Source organism: Mercenaria mercenaria, chromosome 2 (assembly GCF_021730395.1).
Source record: "Mercenaria mercenaria strain notata chromosome 2, MADL_Memer_1, whole genome shotgun sequence".
NCBI classification, from domain to species: domain Eukaryota; kingdom Metazoa; phylum Mollusca; class Bivalvia; order Venerida; family Veneridae; genus Mercenaria; species Mercenaria mercenaria.
In genome coordinates, this window is record NC_069362.1 from 82,956,909 (window position 1) to 82,978,721 (window position 21,813).

General features: G+C 36.9%; 1 protein-coding gene across 1 annotated transcript; it reads left to right on the top strand.

The window, feature by feature from the left end:
• Window positions 1-480: 480 nt before the first annotated feature.
• Window positions 481-21,334, top strand: LOC128549673 (putative nuclease HARBI1). The gene is made up of 6 exons (XM_053526919.1): window positions 481-618; window positions 9,637-9,776; window positions 17,798-17,974; window positions 19,172-19,244; window positions 20,238-20,419; window positions 21,029-21,334. Exons 1-6 carry the CDS (start codon window positions 481-483, stop codon window positions 21,141-21,143), a joined length of 825 nt encoding a protein of 274 aa, XP_053382894.1. The 3' UTR covers window positions 21,144-21,334.
• The last annotated feature ends 479 nt before the right edge of the window (window positions 21,335-21,813 follow it).

The following is a 21,813-nucleotide window of genomic DNA, read 5'->3' on the forward strand; positions in this document are numbered from 1 at the left end:
TCAGTATTACAGATAACCATTTTCTGTCTGTGTTGTGGTTCAATACAGTGGGAGATAGTAAATAGGTTACTATAGATAACATGGCCTAACTGTTGTCATGGTTTAGGTATCAACAGTAAGGAGCATGGGATTTATCAGTATTACTGATGTCCCATTTCTGACTGTTGTTGTGGTTCAATAAGTGGGAGCATAGTGTAAATATGTATGTAAATTAGATACCATGCCCTAATCTGTGTCATGGTTTGGTATCATCAGGAAAAGGCATGGTATATATCAGTATTAAGAATAACCATGTTCTGACTGTTGTTGTTGTTCAATAACAGTGGGAGCATAGTAAATATGTGTTCTATAGATATCCATGCCCTAAGTGTTGTCATGAGTTTGGTATCAACAAGGAAGAGCATGGTATATATCTGTTTTACAGATTAACAGGTCTGGCGGTTTCTGTGGTTCAGTAACTACAGTGGGTGTCTGGAAAATATGAGTTATATAGATAAACCATGCTCAAACTGTTGTCAATTTTTGGTAACAACAGGAAGAGATGGTATTATCCAGTATTACAGATTGGACCATGTTCTGACTGTTGTTGGGTTCGGAGTAAACATCTGTGGGAGCATGGTAAATAGTAGTATATAGATAACCCTATGCCTAAACTGTTGTCATGGTTTGGTAACAACAGAAAGAGCATGGTATATATCAGTATTACAGATGACCATTTTCTGTCTGTTGTTGTGGTTCAATAAACAGTGGTGAGTGGGCATTGTAGGATAGTGTACTATAGATAACAATTGCCCTACTGGTGTAGTCATTGTTTGGTATCAAAAGGATGAGCATGGTATATATCAGTATTACTGATGACCAGTTCTGGCTGTTGATGTGGTTCGGATTACACTGCTGGATCACGATGAATATGAGTACTATAGATAACCATGCCCTAACTGTTGGTTCATGGTTTGGTAACAACAGGAATAGCAATGGTATATATCAGTATTACAGATGACCATGTTATCCCCCCCGCATGTTTTGTGGTTCGATAAACGTGGGAGCAATAGTAAATAAGGGTATATAGATAACCATGCCCCAACTGTTGTCATGGTTTGCGTTACAACAGCGAAAAGCATGGATATATCAGTATTACAGATGACCATTTTCTGTCTTTTTCTTGTTGGTTCAATAACAGTGGGGGCCAGTAGTAAATATGTGTACTATAGATTAACCATGCCTAAAATGTTGTCATGGTTTGGTAATCACAGGAAGAGCATGGGTATATTCGTATTACAGATAATCATTTTCTGATCGTTGTTGTTGATCAATAACAGTGGGAGCTTAGTATATTTTGTGGTATATAGATTAGCCATGACCTAACGTTGTTCTTGGTTTGGGATCACAGGAAAAGCATGGTAATATATCAGTATTACAGATGACCATGTTCGGCTGTTGATGGGTTCGATACAACTGCTGGATCACGATGAATATGAGTACTATAGAGATAAACATGCTCCGACATTTTAAATTGGATTCTCGGTAAAATTAAGCATCTGCAGATGGTATGGATTCTGATACAGACAATGCTCCAACTGTTGTAAACACATCCATGACAACAGTTGGTGCCTAAATTATCTTTAGTACTGTAAACAGATGCTCCGGATGTTGGTATGGACCTTGACAACAGTCCTGAGCATGTTTTATTATAGTATGATACAAACAATGATCTAAGTGTTGTTTAAACAACACGAGGAATAGTTGGGTCCTGAGAATTATATAGTACTGATACAGACCGTTCTCTAGCTCTGTTGTTACCAAACATGACAACACTTGCGGCCTGTTTATCTATAGTACTAAATATGACGATTCTCTAGCTGTTGAAACACAACCAAAATAACTTTTGGGCCCCTGGTTGGCTATAGTCCTGGTAAAACCATGCTTGGTTGTTATAAAACCCGACAAAAATTTGGGGCCCCTGGTTATTTTTTGACTAAGGGAACCATGCTCTATCTGTTTTTCCCCGGTCAATGACAACAGGGTAGCATTTTTTTTTGTATGTACAAAAACGCTTTTGCTGTTGCTACCGGACCTGACAACAGGCGGGCAGGTTTTTGTACGATAAAAACCAGCTCTTTTTTTCAAACCACAAAATAGTTGGGACCGGGTTATCTACAGTATGAACAGCATCTGTAGTGTTGTTCCCGGCCATACACATTGGGTTTTAGTATGTACAACCTCTGTTGAAACGAAACCTTGAATTGTTGGGGCCTTTTTTATTATTGAAAAAAATTTCGCCTGCTTACCTTTCTTACCAACCATGAAAAACATTTGGGGGGGTTTATCAAAAGCAAGTAAGCCTGCCGTCTATGGTTCCGGGCCAGCAACAGTAGGCTTTTAACCTATGTCGGGATCAGATCATCTCTTACTTTTTTTACTTATTTTTTTGGGGTTTAAGTCGCACCAACAATATAGGCTAGGCGTTTTTCCCAGCTTTGATGGTGGGGGAAGCCCCAAGGGGCCCCCCGTGCTTTTATTCACACGGCGGGGACCTGGGAAAAACCACCGCCTTCCGTAACCAGCTTGGGGTTTCCAAAACATGAGAAATTAAACCCCCCGTTGGGCTCGAACCCACATCGTATCTTTTATGTTTTTACACAACCATGAAACCGTTGGGGCCTTGATATTAAAGAAGTGATCAAACCCTCCCCACTGTTTTTGCAAACCCAGAAAACATTTGGGGGCCTTGTTTCTATGTACGGTCGAAGATGCTCCAGCTGTTGTAAAAAAAACCAAAAAACATTTGGGGCCCTGGTTACTTTATGCTATAAAAACCCATCCCTAGCTTTTTGGGTTGGGGTATCTACAGTAAATACAGACCATGCTGTAGTGTTTAACCGGCCCATGCAACAGCCGGGCTGTTATCTTGTACGAACAAAACCATCCCCAGCGTTTGTTTCCGGATCATACAACACCCGGGAAATGTTTTTCATAGTACGATGTTCTGACCCAAAGTTTTGTAACGCAACCTTGACAATTGTTGGGGGCCCTGTTTATCTATAGTACTAATCGACCTGCTCTACCTTTTTCTTACAAAACCCATACATCATTGGGGCCGGTTTCATTAGTACGTTACAAAAAGCCCGCCCCGGTCCGACCAGCCCAAAGCCAGAGCAGGTTACCTATAGAATTATACGAACTTCCCAAAATTTTGTTAAACCAACCTGCAACAGGGGGAGTCTGGTTTCTATGACAATAAGAAAATGTCCACTGTTGAACAAACCTGACAAATTGGGGCCGGTATCTAGACAATGAAAGCCATTTATAGGGTTATCACCAACCATGGCAATAGTTGGGGCCCTTTGTTATCTAAAGTACTGTTTACAGAAAGCTCCGTTTTTTTTAAAACAACCATGACAACGGGGGCCGGGTTCTAAGTATTGATACAGACCATGGTAGCTCTTGCAAAAAAACCAAACAAAATTTTTGGGCATGTTTATCTAAAGAAATTTTTAAGGGAAAATCTCCAGCTGTTGAACACCCCATGAAAGCAGTTGGGGCCTGGTTTGGGGCGGGTTTTTATTTAGTACAGATACAGATCAGCTTTAGCCGTTGTAACACAACCATGAAAAGTTGGCCCTTGTTTTACATTGTAAGTATGATACAAACCATGCTCTTTTTTTATAACGAAATCATGACAACAGCTGGAGCTTTTTTAACCTGTACGATTTATCATCTCCATTTTTGTAACACAACCATGAAAACATTTGGGGGCCTTTTTAATTTAGTACTGTTTAGACCTGCTCTAGCTGTTGTTCCGGGGTGAACGAAAACGCCCAAAATTTTTTTATCTTTTGAAATGTATAGCTATGCTCAACTTTTGCTTTCGGACATAACAACGCGGAGCAGGTTTTTTATTGTATGATAAGACCATGCTCAGTGTTGAAAAACATGAAAACATTTGGGGGCCTTTTTATCTATAGTACTGATACAGCCCATTTTTAGTGTTGTAACACAAAAGACCAAATTGGGGCCGGGTTTTTGTTATAAAAATAAGTTTTTTCCCCGGCTTTTTTTAGGCCGGGCCAAATTTTGACCCTGTTTAATTACTGCCAGACCCCCCCAAAACTGTTGTTACACAATATGACAACAGGGGGGTCTGATTACTATAAACGTACAGACCATGCTTTAGCTTTTGTCCCGGGCCTGACAACAGCCCATGTCATCTATGTACTAATCGCCCAGTCCAGGTGTTTTACCATCCATGAAAACTTGGGGCGTGTTTTTTATGTTTTAAAACAAACCATGCCCATCTTTTGTTCCGGTCCATGTCAACCCCGGAGCTTTTTTTATCTTTTGCACTGTTTTAAAGACCATGTTCTAGCGTTGTTCCCAAAACTATGAAATTTTTGGGATTTGGGTCATTCAGAACTGATGCAACCAGGTGCTTTTGTTGGCAAACCCAGAAACACCGTACCCCTTTTTACATATACAAAAAAAGGACCATGCTCTAGTGTTGTAACCAACCAGACAACTTTTGGCCCGGGTTTTTCGTTAGTAAAATCGATTTTCTCGCTATAGTTACCGGACCAGGCCACATAACCTTTTTTCCTTTACTCTACAATCTCCCCAAAACTGTTTTTCCCAAAATATGAAAACTTTGGGTCTGATTATCTATAAACTGAACGTCTGCTGTGTTTTTGTAACACAAACCTGACAAATTGGGGGTTGGTTATCTAAAGTATTGTTGCAGAATGCTGTCCCTTTGAAAACCCATGACAATAATTGGGGGGGTTCTAAAAGTACTGTGCGACCATGATGTAGCTTTGTAAACAACCTGAAAAAACGTTTGGCTTTGGTTAAAAAGTTGATACAAAAATACTCCAGCTAAGTAACACGAAAAAAGAGGGCCTGGTTAATTTAATACTTTCTGATCCTGCTCTGGGTGTGGGTCACACATCCAGGAATAGTTTGGGCCTGTTATCTACATTTGATACAGACCTGCTGTCTGTTGAAACCGGACCTGACAACACCCGGAGATGTTATCTATAGTATGATCAGCCCATGCCCCGTGTTGTTACAAAACCATGAAACATTTGGGGGGCCTGTTTATTCATAGTATAATACAGACCATGCCCCTTTTCTTTTGTTACCGATCCTGACAACCCGGAGAAATTTTATCCTTTTGCACTGATTAGACCATGCCCCTGGGGGTTTTTTCCGGGACCTGACAACAGGGGAGCACGTTCATCTATAGTTGATCGGGACCATGCTCCAGCTGTTTTTCCCGGGGATCATAACAACACCCGGAGCAGGGTATGTATGTATGATAAATATATGCCAGCTGTTGTAACGCAACCTTGGCACTTTTTGGGGCCTGTTTTTTTTTTATCTAATACAGACCATGCCTACCTGTTTTACCAACCAAAATCTTAGGGCCAGGTTATCATTGAACTGTACGATTTAGTCCAGTGTTGGTAGCAGACCTGCCACGTCAGAGCATTTTTATTAGAGTTTACAGAACTGCCTAATGTTGTTCCCCCCCGGGGGAACAGCGGGGGGTCTGGTTTTTCTGTAGTAATTGAGACAATGCTCGCGTTTAAAAAACATGAAACTTTTGGGGCTGGTTTCAAAATAATGTGCAGACCTGTTTACTTTTTAAATTTTTAGTACTGATACAGACCAGCTCTAGTGGTGTTAGGGAAAAGACAAAAGCCGAAGATATTTATTAGGGAATGATAAAACTTTCCCGGGCTTTTTGCTGGGGACAAGAAAACACCCTGGCGGTTATCTTTGACTGATACAGCCCCATGCCTACTGTTGTAAAAAACCCTTTAAAAAATTTGTGTCTTTTGGTATCTACATAAAAAAAACAGCTAGCTGTTTTTACACAACCATGAGAATTTTTTGGGGCCCTTTTTACTTTCCCGATAAGCCGCGTACTGTTGTAAGGGACCATGACAACAGCCGGAGCAGTTAATCTTAGTACTAATCGACCTGCTCCAGGTGTTTTTACAAACCTGAAACAGTTGGGACTGTGATTTATAGTAATAATACAGACCAGCTCCATCTTTGGTACCGGTCCATGACAAAAGCCGGAGATTTTATCTTTTGCACTGTACAGCCATGCTCAGGGTTTCTACCGGGGCCCATGACAACAACCGGGGGCATGTTTATCTTTTTACTGATTTATACCATACCCCGCTGTTGAACAAACCCAATACCCCCATTTGGGGTCGGGTTATCATGCATGTACAGAGCTGCTCTAGCTGTTTTTACCGGGTCAATGAAACAAAGCCGCGCATGTGTATCTATTTTTAAGATTTTTGACTAGCTCTCTTTTGGGGACCGGACAATAAAAACATGGGGAGCAGGTTTTCTATTGAATGATACAGACCAGTTCGCGGGTGAAACCAACCATGAAAAAGGGTTTGGGGCCAGGTTATCTTTTTAGTAAAAAATACAAATTTATTTTGGGGTATTGTTACCGGCAATCCCACATCAGAGCCTGTTTACTAAGTACTGTACAGCCCATCCCCTCTGTTTTTACCCCAATTGACAACATTGGGGTTGATTATCTATAGTACTGTAAGACCTTGTGACTTTGTAACAAACCATGAAACATTGGGGGGGTTGGTTATCTAAAGAATGTTGTGACCTGCTGTACCTTTTAACACAACCATGACAAAAATTGGGGTCGGTTCTAAATACTGATCAGACCATGAGTAGCTGCGAAACACCCCCCTGACAAAAGTTTGGGCGGTTATCTAAAGTACTGTTTAACACAATGTTCCAGCTGATGTAACACAATCATGAAAGCATTTGGGGCTGGTTATTTTTAGTACAGTTCAGATCAGTCTAGTGTTGTAAAAACCAGACAACATTTGGGGGCCTTGTTATCTATAGTATTTTTTTCAAACCAAAAAGGGGGAAAAGACACGCCGGAGCAGGTTTATCTTTTGTACTGAAAAGCCCCATGCCCCTTAGCTGTTGTAACCAACCAAAAGAAACTTTTGGGGTCTTGGTATCTATGTACTATACGACCGCTCTAGGCTTTTTTTCACAACATGACAACAGTTGAGGCCCTTTTTTTCTATATATTATACAAAACCATGCTTATCTGTTTTACCAACCATGAAAAAGGGGGCCTTTTATCTAAGTACTTTCACCCCTTTGCCTATCTTTGTTACCAACCATGAAAAGTTGAGCCTTGTTATCTTAGTATTTTTTACTCACTGCCCTAGGTTGTTACAAACCCCTGACAACAGTGGGGCCGGGTTTTATTATAACTTGTACAGACCACTTTAGCTGTTGGTTCCGGACCATGACATCATTGGGAGCCTTTTACTTTTTTATAAAACGATTTGTTTCCCCCACCATGACAACAGGGGGGTGCATGGCTAAAGTAATTTCAAAACGTCAAATAACGTTTGTAAAAAAAAGATGAAATATGATCAAATTTCCCCACAGTTAACTTTTGTGTATACCTTCGATTAGCATTAATATTAAAAACGGTGCGTGCCGAAAAGAATTGGATACTTATCTTCATATAAGCAAATATTAAAGCAGCCATTTTCAATGTATTTTGCCCAAAAAATAAACTTTTGATACCGTATTTTTTGCCTCTAAATGACTTAAGGCGCTCCATGAGGGATATTCCCTGGGTGAAAAACTTACGCGTAACCAGGACCGAACCCGGGGCCTTTCGCTTAGGGACGAACTCTTTTGACAGAGCAAACCCGGTCCCTTACACATTTTACCATTTAAACATAGTTTGAATTTTTTTGAGCACGGCATTCTTTTTTCGTTATTATATAGGGCATTTACTTGAAATTTAAAGGCTAAAAATCTAAAAAATTGTAAGATTAGAATTTTAAAACAAAAAACATCAAATAGGTTTTTGGAATACATGCGTTTTGCCCCCTTTAAAGGCATTCTAACTAAAAAAATTTTTTAATTTAAAGCAAAGAGCTACAAAAGGAAAACACTAAGTTTCAGGGAATTTTGTTGCAATTTTTTTTTATTGAAAATTATTTAAATGTTCTGCTGGCGATTTTTGTTTATTTGTAGGTTTGTCTACTTGCTTTCTTTTTAATATTTGAAAACCCTTTCCTCAAAACTTTCTTTTTTTTAAAAAATTTAATTTTTTTGAAAAAATTGCATTAAACTTGCAGTTCCATGGTTAAGTGTAAACCGGGGATATAAAAAAAAAAATTTACGAATTCAAATTGCACTAACCAGTTCCGTTAAATAAACTACTACATCGTTATTTCTCCGCAGGGTCCCCTTGATAGTTTTCAAAGGCCAAAATTAAACGGGAAAAAAAAGAGACAAGTCAGGCTTTAATCATTTTGTTGTATTTTACTAACGTTTTAAACCACAAGTCATATTGTACGGTAGGGTACTCACAATTGGAAATTTTAAAAAATATGTATAAAAAAGTTTTAATTTCCGCATCTATAAAAATAAAATTGACGCATGCGCATTTTGCAACCCCGCGCGGGCCCGTTGTCGTTATCCCTCTCCCCCCCCTCCCCCCCCCTGTGAAACTAACACATTTCTTCTTTCTGAGGGAAAAGTGGTTTTCCTTTATTTTTCTTTAAGAAAATTGTATGAAAAATGAGGGTTCCATGCAAAAATAAAACCATGTTGAACGGCAAATCCCTCCCCCTTATACTTTTTGTATTTTTTTTATTTAGGAACAGGCCCGAGTGTCTGGGGGCCTGTATGGTTTTTCCTTTTGCAATAATTCCTGTAAAACCCGTACTAAAAATGTGAATTTTTTTTTTAAATTTTTCATTTCTATTTTGACATACAAAAACTTAAAGATTATGTTTCTTAACAAACAACAACAAAAAGAGAATTTATAAAAAAAAATTACAAAAAGAAGGTTTGTCTGGTTTTGTATTTGGGGGCTTGTTGATTTTGCAAAGGGGAAATCCAATGGGGCTTTTTGCCATGTTGGAATCTTAGGCAAAATCCCCCTTTTTCCCCCGAAAAAAGTATCACAGAACAGAACAATTTTTTAACAATAACCATTTTTTCAGATAATATCTTACCCTTTTTGCTCTTTATAACTCATTTTCAGATTCCTACAAACTTCTTTTTTTCAATAACCCTTTTGATCATCATGACAAATCTCTGCCGTTACCTCTTTACAACATCATTTTCAGATTCCTACCAACCTTCTATTACAATAACCGTATTGTATCACCATAACAACTCTCTGCCGTTAGCTCTTTATAACATCATTTTCAGATACCTCAATAATTTTCAACTTTCTTTCATCTGATTGTGTTTTCAATTTACCTGCCTACAATGTATATACGGCTGCAGTCATTTGAAAAAGTTTGACCCATATGTCTGTAGGCTGTTATGTGTATAAGCAATAACTTGATAATGCTCATTGTCACAAAATTCATACTTGATATGTTATTTTTTTCAGGTCAATGATCATTTTATCTTTGGGTTGGGAAGGTTCTTTGTCAAGGCCATAATGACTTCTTGAAAACCCTTTACAGTTATTAACTTGCTTGCAGAAGGGTCTACCATCTCTTGTTAGGGGATATAATGTTCTTATCATTTACATACTTACTGATTTAAAAAAAAAATAATGAATCGTAATTTATAAATTTCACCATATCTTTCATTCAGGTTCTTATTGGGCTGCGATTCCTAGCAAAAGGAGATATGTTTTCTGATGTTGGGGATCTTCATGGACTGAGCAAAGCATGTGTTTCCACATCATTTGAAAGGTTCATCAATGCTGTGAACAACAAACTTGATAACATCAGGTAATGATTTCATTCTTTTTTTTTTTTGTTTTTATTGGCCAATCACACCTTCAGGTTTTCTCCCAATAAAGTTTGTCTATAAATGTAGGCTATCACACACCAAAAAAATGGCAACGCATGTACAGATCGAGTAAACCAGCAGTAATGCTATCGTTTGAAAAGCGGAAATGTTTGCAGACTGAAAAAGAGCTGTCAGAGGAGAAAGCACGCTGGACTATTTTGATGCTGGATAGTGAAACTGAGGATGCTGCAGCTGTGACAGGAGTATTTAATGACTGCAACGGTGGATGAAGATACTGCACAATAGCTGAGTCTGTGTCAAAAAAAAAAATTAAGTATGAAATGAGAGAGATAAAGTGTATATGAAAACAATAAATAAGCATACCAGTATAATTCTAAGCAAAATAGAGCATAATTTATAAAATATTGGTCCAAGAGTTATGAATCTTGTGTCATATAATGTTGGTTATAATGACGAACATTTACCTCAAGTTAATTTATTTATTTTGTTGGGTTTAAAGTCGCACCGACACAATTTTAGGTCATATGGCGACTTTCCAGCTTTAATGGTGGAGGAAGACCCCAGGTGCCCCTCCGTACATAATTTCATCACGAGCGGGCATCTGGGTAGAACCACCGACCTTCCGTAAGCCAGCTGGATGGCTTCCTCACGTGAAGAATTCTACGCCTCAAATGAGGTTTCGAACCCACATCGATGAGGGGCAAATGGTTTGAAGTCAACGACTCTAACCACTCGGCCACGGAGGCCCCACACCTCAAGTTAATGAATCAAATCCATTCAGTAGCAACTGAGATATTAATTAATTATGAAAATGCATCAACATTTGCCTTCAATTCAAAGTAAAAGAGGGCTTTATTAATGAAAAATTGCTACTAGAGTTATGCATCTTGTGTCGTATGATGTGGGTGATAAAGTGGAACAATTATGTTAAGTTTGAATGAAATCCATTTAGTAATAAATGAGATAGAGTGAATCAAAACTTTAACATGAAAGGAAAAAGGGAAGACAACTCATGATATATTGGTTCCAGAGTAATGGAGCTTGTATCCTATGATGTGGGAGATAATGGGGAACAACTACTTTCAGTTTGAATAAAATCAAGTTAGTAATAATTGTGATTGGGTGAAAGTGCACAAAAAGTTTAACCCGAAATTCTAGGCAAAAAGGGAAAATAATTCCTGAAATACTGGTGTGAGAGTTATGGCAGATATAGTGGCTGATGATGAGGAATGAACTTACTGGAAATACATCAAGAACTTAAAAGATAAGGACCATACAAGAGAGTTAAGAGTGATCCTCAATCACTTGCCTGAGTAATATAAGTGACATGTTTGAAATGGCAAACTGATGCTAAAATATTAGAAAGTAGGTCAATAGGTCACATTGAGGATCACTAAAGTCAGTTTTAAGATCGGTATGCAAAACTGTACATGTTATCCAAATTTCAAGGCTGTATCTTAAAAAACAAGAAAGTCGGTCAGTAGGTCAAGGTCACAGTAAGGTGACCCGTAATCACTTGGATACATTGATCAGGTATATATAATTAAACAGTGTAGGAAATATGATCTGATGATTTTTTAAGTATTTTTCCTATATAACTCATATAACAAGTAACCCCCAGGGCGCGGCCTCTTTTCACCCCAGGGGCATAATTTGAACAATTCTGTTAGAGTTCCATTAGGCAATGCTACACACCAAATATCAAAAGCCTAGGCCTTGCAGTTTCAGACAAAAAAATTATTTAAGTTTTCACATATATAAGTGTATGTAAAACTTGGGACCCCTGGGGCTCTTTTCATCCCAGGAGCACAATTTGAACAATCTTCATATAGGACCACAAGGCAATGTTACATACAAAATACCAAAGGCCTAGGTCTTGTAATTTCAGACAAGGAGATTTTTATTTTTTTTCCTATAATATTATAAGTCTATGTAAAACTCGGGACCACCGGGGGCCTCTTTTAATCCCAGGGGCACAATTTTAACAATCTTCATAGAGGATCATTAGATGATGTCATATGCCAAATATCAAGGCCCTATGCCTTGCAGTTTGGGACAAGAAGAGTTTTAAAGTTTTTCCTTTCGGTTTCCATGGCAACCAGAGTTCTGCCTGAAATGAAATTCTTTAAACAGTTTGAAAGGGGCCCACCCAAGGATCATTCATGTTAAGTTTGGTGTAATTCTGCCCAGTGGTTTTCAAGAAGATTTTTTTAGAAAATGTTGACGGACGACGCATCACGGACGACGGACATTGACCGGTCACAAAAGCTCACCAGTGAAAGTGTAAAAAGTAAAACATCTTTAGCCAAGATGGGGACACGATAAAAGCTCCGATGTCAGGGTGAGGCTCTCCATATACTTTGTAGTCGAGCTAAAAAATGTGTGTACAATAAACATGTTTTTCATGTTCTGTTATATATGCCTTACAGCCATTCCTGAAACAATTTATCATAAAACCAGGTAATTAATTTATTTTCTGTGATAATAACATTTTGAAGTAATGAATGCAATGGCAGTTGTAATGATAATGTTCTTTTACAGCATTTATCATTACTGTTTTTTTTTATGTAACAGAAGTGATAGCATCAGACATATTTGGAAATCACAGCTATGTTTTTCATAAATCTGTGTTATTCACAAGGTAGAAAACCTGTAGTGTGGCTTTGCTTTTTGAAGCCCCTTACACTAACATATAAAACAGTATTTTTAACTTGAAAACGGGATTTATTTTGCTATATGGTCAAGAGATATGAATACTCCATGATGTGAAGATTTTGAAAACACTTTTACAAGTAAATGCCTACAGGCAAAAATGTCCCAAATTTTCTATCTCAAACAAGCGTGTATTTAACAAAGCGTAAGTATATAAATAGTATGTGTGTAATATACAACATTGCGATGTCTGTTATAGGACAAAAGACATCTGAGAGAAGGAATAAAAACCATATTCATGTAATATAGTCACAGAGTAAAAAGAGGCATAATTCTTGTTTTATTTTTCTGGCAATCTGTCTGACACTTGCAGGGCAGCATCTTTATAGCACATGTTTATCAAAACCCTTCAGCACTGGCCTAATTAGGTAGCATTATGATGCTAAAGACAAGCATTTCATGTAGTAGACGTGGACAATACAATATACAAATGTGTATATATATATATATATATTTTAAGAAACATTTTAACTATTAGCAATTCAACAAGAAGAAATGACCAAGAATTGCAGTGGTAATACAATACCCTATAGGTGAAAAAGTTTGGTACTGTTTCTCCCTTTTGGTTGTTTGCAACAGTGTTATGACTAAAATTGCTTAAGGCAATTTGAAAATAAAAAACAAAAACTACTTTATCTTTAATGAAATTATAAAAGTGACCTTGATCTACAAACATAGACCATATACGTGACACCTAATCTCATCATGGGGGACATTTACACTAAGTACTAAAATAAGAGATCAATGCATACAAAAGATATGAGGTTCAGTAGTGACCTTGACCGACAACCATTGGTTATGTGTTCAACACAAAGTGTAATAATTGGGAATACTTCTGTGTAGCTATAAAAATTACCTTTCATACAATCAATAGTTAAGGAACTGAAAGATAAGCAACATATGCAACATATCATCCGTGTGTGAGAGTAAAATGTTTATAAAAATGATTTAAGGCATTTTAAAAGGTAATGGAGAAAAAGTAATTTTACTTTAATTTCAATAATGACATTCACCTCTGACCACCAAGCATACATCAGGTATGCAACATACTGACTAGTCGTCAGAAACATTTTTATTTGTGTTGGTATGAAAATCCTTTAATTAAGAAATAATGAATATGTCTCTATATTATATCAGTTAATAAAATATGGGCAGGAGTTCGGATGCGTAATAATTAAATCACGAGTGCGTAGCACGAGTAATTTAATATTCGCATCCGAATGACTGCCCATATTTTATTAACTGATAAAATTATTGGAACATATTTATTATTTCGATTCTAACCACGCAAATTCTTCGCATTTTACAGGACTACATTTTAGCTCGATACGTCATTCGGTTGGTCATATGCTATTATAAAAACCTCCCCTAGAATGGAAGGCGTTGCATAAAACGGATTTTTCAGTAAATCTTAATTAGATATAGATCTAGATGCACCGATGTTGAAGTTGAAACTTACCGGGATGAAACATTTTCTTACGGTAAAAATATAAACAAATAAATTCATCATTTAGAAATTGCTTGTTTCAGAAAATTTGATGTACTTTTTATTACTACTACTTAGCACTGAAAAAGTAGAGTATTAATTTAGTCTGCATGCAGAATCTCCGGTGACAGTCATGTTACAATCGTAGGGTGGAATGGAACAGCTATATTTTATCGTAGAATCATGTATAGGCGATTTCGCTATATGTTTATATAGCAACTGCTACGGATCGTGTTAGAATGCATATTAAAGTTATTAGAGGAGACTAAATATTTACTTGACCTTAACAGCGACCTTGACAACCTTGACATTTAAGTGAATACTAGAAATGTGTCCATGGGACACAGATGCCTCCACTACATGACAAAGGACACAATTTGTTTCCTAGGTCAGGGGCCATAACCCCTACAATACTGAATGAATCCGAATGCGAAACCCCAGGTGCACAACTGCACATGCTGACCAACATTCCTGCACACTGGCGACTGTAGGTCAAATACTTTTAGAGCTACTACACAACATTAAAATGACCAATTTTTAACTTAGTCAGGGGCCATAACTCCTACATGACTGAATGAGTCCTGACACGAAACCCCAGGTGCACAACTGCACATGCTGACCAACATTCCTGTAAACTTTGGAGACTCTAGGTCAAATAATTTTGGAGCTACGTGCAACACAACATTAAAATGACCAATTATCTACTTTGTCAGGGGCCATAACTCCTACAAGATTGAATGAATCCGGACGCAAAACCCCCAGGTGCATAACTACACATGCTGACCAACATTTCTTTTAAGTTTTGTGACTCTACGTCAAATACTTTGGGGGTAGGCACGACACGACACTAAAATGACCAATTTTACAAAGTCAGGGGCAATAACTCCTACATGATTGAATGAATCCTGACGCGAAACCCCAGGTGCACAACTACACATACTGACTAACATTCCTGTAAAGTTTTGTGATTCTACGTCAAATACTTTTGGAGCTAGGCGAGACACAACATTCTCGGAAGGACGGACGGCAAATCTATACCCACCCCCCACAAAGTGGAGGCATAAAAATAGATGATATTTTAAAATAATCTATTAATCCATATAAAAGTTAGGGAGTAGAAACAATTTTATCATTCAACTTCAGAAGTGACCATGACCTATAACTCATATACATGAAATACATACTGCAGTCTATTCACATACCTTGTTTTATGAACCAAGCTTTAGAAGTTTTTGAATAATTGCAAGATCCAAATTTGCAGACAGATGGAGTGCATTCCTATAGTCCCCTCCGATGTTCGACCATTAGGGGACTAAATGTTAAAGCCATACATGTATGTAAAAACAATCGGTGTGGAGGTATATAAATACAATCAGTGTGGAATGTTGACTGTCAAAATAGAGAATGTGTCAACATAGACAAATTTACATTGTGTCTGCTTGAAGTAAAAACAATTAGAGTTGTCACAGGAGTGACGAATTTATACCCACGACATTATGGCCTTGTCACAGAACTAAGCCAATGTCAAGCCAAACTTGCTTCACCTTTGACCTACTGACCTCAAAATCAATACAAAGCCATCTGCATGTCATGATCAACATTCCTATGAAGTTTCATGATCCTCGGCCTAAGCGTTCTGAAGTTATAGTCCGGAAAAGAATTTCAGTGTTCCAGGTCACTCTGATCTTTGGAACTCGTAACCAGTTGGAGTCATCTGCTGGTCATGATGAACCTCCAAAATAAGTTTTGTTATCCTATTCCTAAGTGTTCTGAAATCATTGTCCTAAAACAGTTTTAAATGATCTGGGTCAGCGTGAGCTTGACCTGTGACCCTTTGACCGCAAAATTAAAAGGGGTCATCTGTTGGTCATAAGCAACCTCCCTATAAATTTTCATGATCCTAGGCTCAAGTGTTCTCAAATTATCATCTGGAAACCGTGAAACTATTTTGTGTCGTTGTGACCATGACCTTTGACGTACTAACCTAAAGTCGAACTTGACCTGTACTTTATCAAGTTAAACCCTTGTACAAAAAATTATGATCCTAGACCAAAGCGTTCTCAAGTTTTCATCCGGAAACCGTTCAACTGTTCTGAGTCACTGTGATCTTCCCCTTTGACCTACAGACTTTAAGGGGCCTCCGTGGCCGAGTGGTTAGAGTCGCTGACTTCAAATCACTTGCCCCTCACCGCTGTGGGTTCGAATCCCCGCCGGGGACATAGAATCTTTCATGTGAGGAAGCCATCCAGCTGGCTTGCGGAAGGTCGGTGGTTCTACTCAGGTGCCCGCTCGGGCCTGAAATAATGTCCGAAGGGGCACCTGGGGTCTTCCTCCACCATTAAAGCTGGAAAGTCGCCATATGACCTACATTGTGTCGGTGTGACTTAAGGTTTAGGAGTATATCACCAAAACACAGAAATATCTTATAAACGAATAACATCGTTACCAATATTTTACTTAACCATTACATGTTCTGTCGTACTGTACCGTACTGAAAATATTCTGAAAAAGTTGTCCCCCTTTGAAAATGAATGTCATTTGTAAAGAAATAAAAATAAACAATTGCTGAAAACTGTGTTCCACTTAATTATGTGAAATTTCAACACTCGCATGCGATTGCAAATGAATCAAAACTAACATGTGTAACAGTTCTTTGAAAATGGTGAGTTTTTGAAGGCGTTTGACTGCTCGGAAGTGGGTCCCATTTAGGCAGTCCTTTTTTTCGGAATTCAATGTTTATATTAGTATACTGACACTTGTTTTGTTGTTTTTGTAATGATAGTGTGTATATTACTTATATTACTCTACAAAACAAGTGTCAGTATACTGATATAAGCATTGAATTCCGGAAAAAGAACTGTTTAAACAGGCCCCACTTCCAGACAGTCAAGCGCTTTTAAAAACTCACCATTTTCAAGGAATTGTTACACATGTTAGTTTTGATGCATCTGTAATAGCGTGCGAGTGTTGAAATTTCACATAACTAGGTGGAACACAGTTTTCAGCGATTGTTTATTTTTATTTCTTTACAAATGGCATTCATTTTCAAAGGGGGACAACTTTTTCAGAATATTTTAAGTACGGGACAGTACGGCAGAACACGTAATGGTCAGGTAAAATATTGGTAACGATGTTGTTCGTTTATAAAATATTTCTGTGTTTTGGTGATATACTCCTAAACCTTAAAATCCAACAAATAAATAAATATACTGACTTTAAAGTCAACCTTAACCTGCACTTCATGATGATACACCTGTGTACAAAAAATTATGATCCTTGACCCAAGCATTCTCAAGTTATCATCTGGAAATCATTTAACTGTTCCGAGTCACTGTGACCTTGACCTTTGACCTACTGACCTAAATGCCATACTTGACCTGCATTTTATGATGTTACAACTGTGTACCAAAATATATGATCCTACGTTCATGCCTTCTCTATTTATCGTCGGCAAACTTTTAAACTGTTCAGGGTCACTGTGAGCTTGATCTTTGACCTACTGACCCCAAGGTCGAATTTGACCTGTATTTTATGATGTTACATCTGTGTACCAAAAATTATTTAAATCTGTCAAGCCTTTCAAGAGTTATCATCCGGAAAACATAAATGTAACAGACAGACAGACAGACAAGCTCACTCCTATATACCCCACCCAAAGTTCGTTTTGTGGGGATACAAAAAGATTATAGCATATTTCCTAGTTCTAACCTACACAAAAAGATGGTGCATGCTATCATTTTGAATATTTTTTCAAAGTCTAAAATCTTATTCTATTCTTTAGGTTTCCCAGTAACCCGGAAGAAATAAACGACATAAAGATTGCTTTTTACAAAAAAAATGTAAAATACCAAATGTATTGGGTGCCACTGATGGCACTCTAATACCAATCTTAGCTCCGAAAGAGCATGAGGAGACTTTTGTTTGTAGGAAAGGGTTCCATGCATTGAATGTCCAAGCTGTTGTTGATCAAAAAATGAGGTAAAACTTTTAAGTCACTTTTGTGTGTGTGTGTGTGTGTGTGTGTGTGTGGTTGTGTGTTTCTGTGTTTGTATTATGTTAAAATCCTGTTTTAGGATTCTATTCATATTAGGCTCCAGTGGCCCATTCTCCAACCAAATGGAAATGTTTTAACAATTTGGAAAGAATACCAATGAAAGTACATGAAGGCCAAGGTTCATAATCTTTCACTAAATAGTAACAAAGGAGATGTCAGGTTAAGAAAAGTGTTGACAGACAGACATCGGATAGTATGTAATCACAAAAGCTCACTCTGAAGACGTCTTGTTCAGGTGAGCTTGAAAATACAAAATATGCTTCTAAAACATTCAGAAATGTAGGTGAATAATAATAACGTAATGTGTTGATAAAATATTATAAATTGTATAGCAAAACTGTACATGTACTTACATGGCAATGTTTATAATTTGCGAAATGAAGCATAATCATACACAGAGTTCAATACAATTTGGAAAAGTATTGTTTGTTTACAAGAGAAAATTTCAATTCTGTCAACTGACTTCATAGAATATATACCACAAGATGTGTAAAATGGCAGCAATGTCATAATAACATGATAACAAAATGTGCTTGGATTTTTAAAACCCATCACATATAATACAACCAGTTAAAATAACTGGCAGTGTGCTTGCAAAGTAACATGATCTTATCATAATGTATAATGAACAACTGAAATCTAAAATCACTATCTGTATTAGTTTTGGAAATAATTATCTGCACACAAAAGTTAAATCTTAAATGTTTTAATGCACAAAACCGCATAATCTGCCAAAAAATATATGTCAGGGTTATGGAATATGACAAGTACAGTTGTTGTCCGACCTAGAAAAAAAGAGAAATAAGTGTAAAAGCTATAAGCCTTTAAATACTAGCTATATGCACACATATGCAAAACTTTTACCGTGTGACGCCAAAAGTGAGTATTCTTTGAATTGTCAATCTAAAATAATTCAAAACAAAGAAAATTCAAAACAAAGATAAATATATGAGAAAACAATTATCTCAAAAATGGTTTAATAAAAGTTGACATATGGCAGACAACGGAAATAACTTAGCCTGAACCTTTTTTTAGTAAATTCAATCCTTGTTATGATTATTTATAAAATGCCAAAGTAAAATGTCATTTTCATTATAATTTACAATTTAACATATTTACAGATTCACTGACATAGTGACAAAATGGCCAGGATCTCAGCATGATGCCTCAATCTTTGACAGCTGCGGCTTAAAGGTAACTACAGAGGAATTTATTTTGACTCTCTAAATCACTGACAAAGGAAGGAACTACTGGCTATGTATTCCTTTTCAGGTACCCTACTAATTAAAGTGCAATACAATAGAATCAAGTACATGCGGGGCAAAGTGGTAGAGATGGTACATACCCCAAAAATATAAGGGAAGCAACTCTGAATTGACCACTAAACTGAAGCCAACATAAAACATTGGTCAAAAGTGAAAGAAAATCAGATCCTTTTTTAACAACTGATCAGGCAGACAAAATATGGTCTACATTTGTTTAAATCTCTGTGTATTCAATATACAATATCCACACGTTTCTCATTGCTTACACTGACAGTTATTTTATAAGTTGTAGTGAGGCCCTGATAGAAAGTTTAGTAGTGCATGAAGATTATGTAAAACAATGCATAAATTCCTTTAAAGAACATTTACGACATTAAGGAACATTATTAACTTTTGATCTTTTAGCAAAAGTTATTTATTGTTCTCAATGTTGATACATTGGTCTACATAAAATTTAAATGAGCCCTGCCATGAGAAAACCATCATAGTGCGTTTGCGACCAGCATGGATCCAGACCAGCCTGTACATCCGCATGGTTAGTATTTGAAAGCGAACAGCATAGATCCTAATCAGACTGCATGGATGTGCAGGCTGTTCTGTAGCTATGCTGGTCGCAAACGCACTATGCTGGTTTTCCCATAGCACGGCTCATTTATTAAAATGTAAGATTTTAAATCCAACAATGAGAAATAACAAAAAAAGTTTAATTGGTATCACGTTTGTGTAATAAAGTAGCTTGATTCAGGATATTTATCACTTCAATGAATCATTCTGAAAGTGTTTCTTATGCTTTTAGACATTTTTTAGATATTTTTTACTAGTTAAACTGTAGTCGCACCTAAAATCAGTGAAGAGTAAATATTTAAAAAAAAAATAGGAAGGACCTCAAACAAATGCAATCAGCTATTGTTTCCCTTTTCAGCAATACTTAGAGAATGGACAGATTTCTGGACATCTGGGTGATAGTGGATACCCACTGAGAAAATATTTAATAACGCCAAAGCTCAACCCTGTCACAGAGGCTGAAATGAGATACAGTCGTGCCCACTTTAATGGGAGAATCATTGTAGAAAGAACATTTGGTGTCTTGAAATCAAGATTTAGGTAAATTATAACTCATTATATCTTTTTCATAAAGAGGGCAATGACGGCCCTTAACCTTTCACCTAAGTAACAGAAGTGAACCGAAGTTTTAAAAAAAGTTTGCAATTTTGAAAGAGGACCAAAATAATTCCAAGGCAGTACAACTTCAGAATACGAATTACTGTGGCAGATGGTAAGCATATTATCTTGGAGAGATAATAATTGAGTTTGTTTTAAGAAATTTTGGGTGGAACCACAAATACCTTTAGCCTGCTGGCGGGAAGAGATACTGCCTTTGCCTATCATTGTCTGCAATGTTCGCAATTCAGTCAGTATATTATCAGTGAACATCCCTTTTAACTATAAATGGAACTGCCCAAATGCAAAGATGGACCAGCAAATTATAAAAATACAGCTTGGTAAAGTTTAAGACTTCTGCTTCCTCACTTGTAACATTCATATGCTATGTGTAATTTCAAATTCACGTGATTGTTGCGGCAAAACGATCATAACCACTCTGCCAAGGAGGCTAGCAAGAATGTTTTAAGCATTACATTGTCAGAAGAACCTGCATTAATATAAATTTGAACCCACATAAATAAACATTATAAGAGGAATACTTATTTGCAGATGCCTTCATAAAACTGGTGGTTGCTTGCAATTTACCCCAGGGAAATGTGCAAATGTTATTTCTGCATGTATGAGACTGCACAACATGTGCATTGACAGAAACATTCCCCTATAGAATACATGTCAGCCAGTTGTATTTGGGAATGACGAAATCATTACACAACGAAATACTGGTTCAGGAAATGCAGTAAGAGAAGCTATCATCCGACAATTCCAGTAATAAAAATATTGTTAAGAATTTTAAGATAAAGACACACTAAGCAGTAGCAGGAAAATTATAAGGAACATACCAAACAAACTCACAGGACTTTTCTCACTGCATGACTCTGAATAACAACTTTGTCAGTAAATATTGAATAAAACTTTAACCAACCAATTCTAAGTTTAAAAGGGTCACAGCTCTGTCAAAATTTAAATCTGAGTTATATGTATTGTTTGTCCCCATGTAGACTTAACTCGTAAATAATTATTAAGTTTGAAGTCCAAAGGTTTTTAAAGTAACACAGATATTTGACTTTCTCAAAACATTTAACCCAAAAATTCTAACTTTAAAATGGGCATATATAACTTTGTAAAATTCAAATCAGATTTATTGGGATACTTTCTGCCGGTGTAGCTTTGATACTAAATAAACTATCTTAAGTTTGTTAAGTTAATAGAAACAGAGAAATCGGACATAAAAACTTTTACAAAGAAATTCTATGTTAAAAACTGAACTAACTTTGTAAGAATTAGAATCTGAGTTATGGGAATTGTTTCTCCTCGTGTACATTTTGGCGTTTATT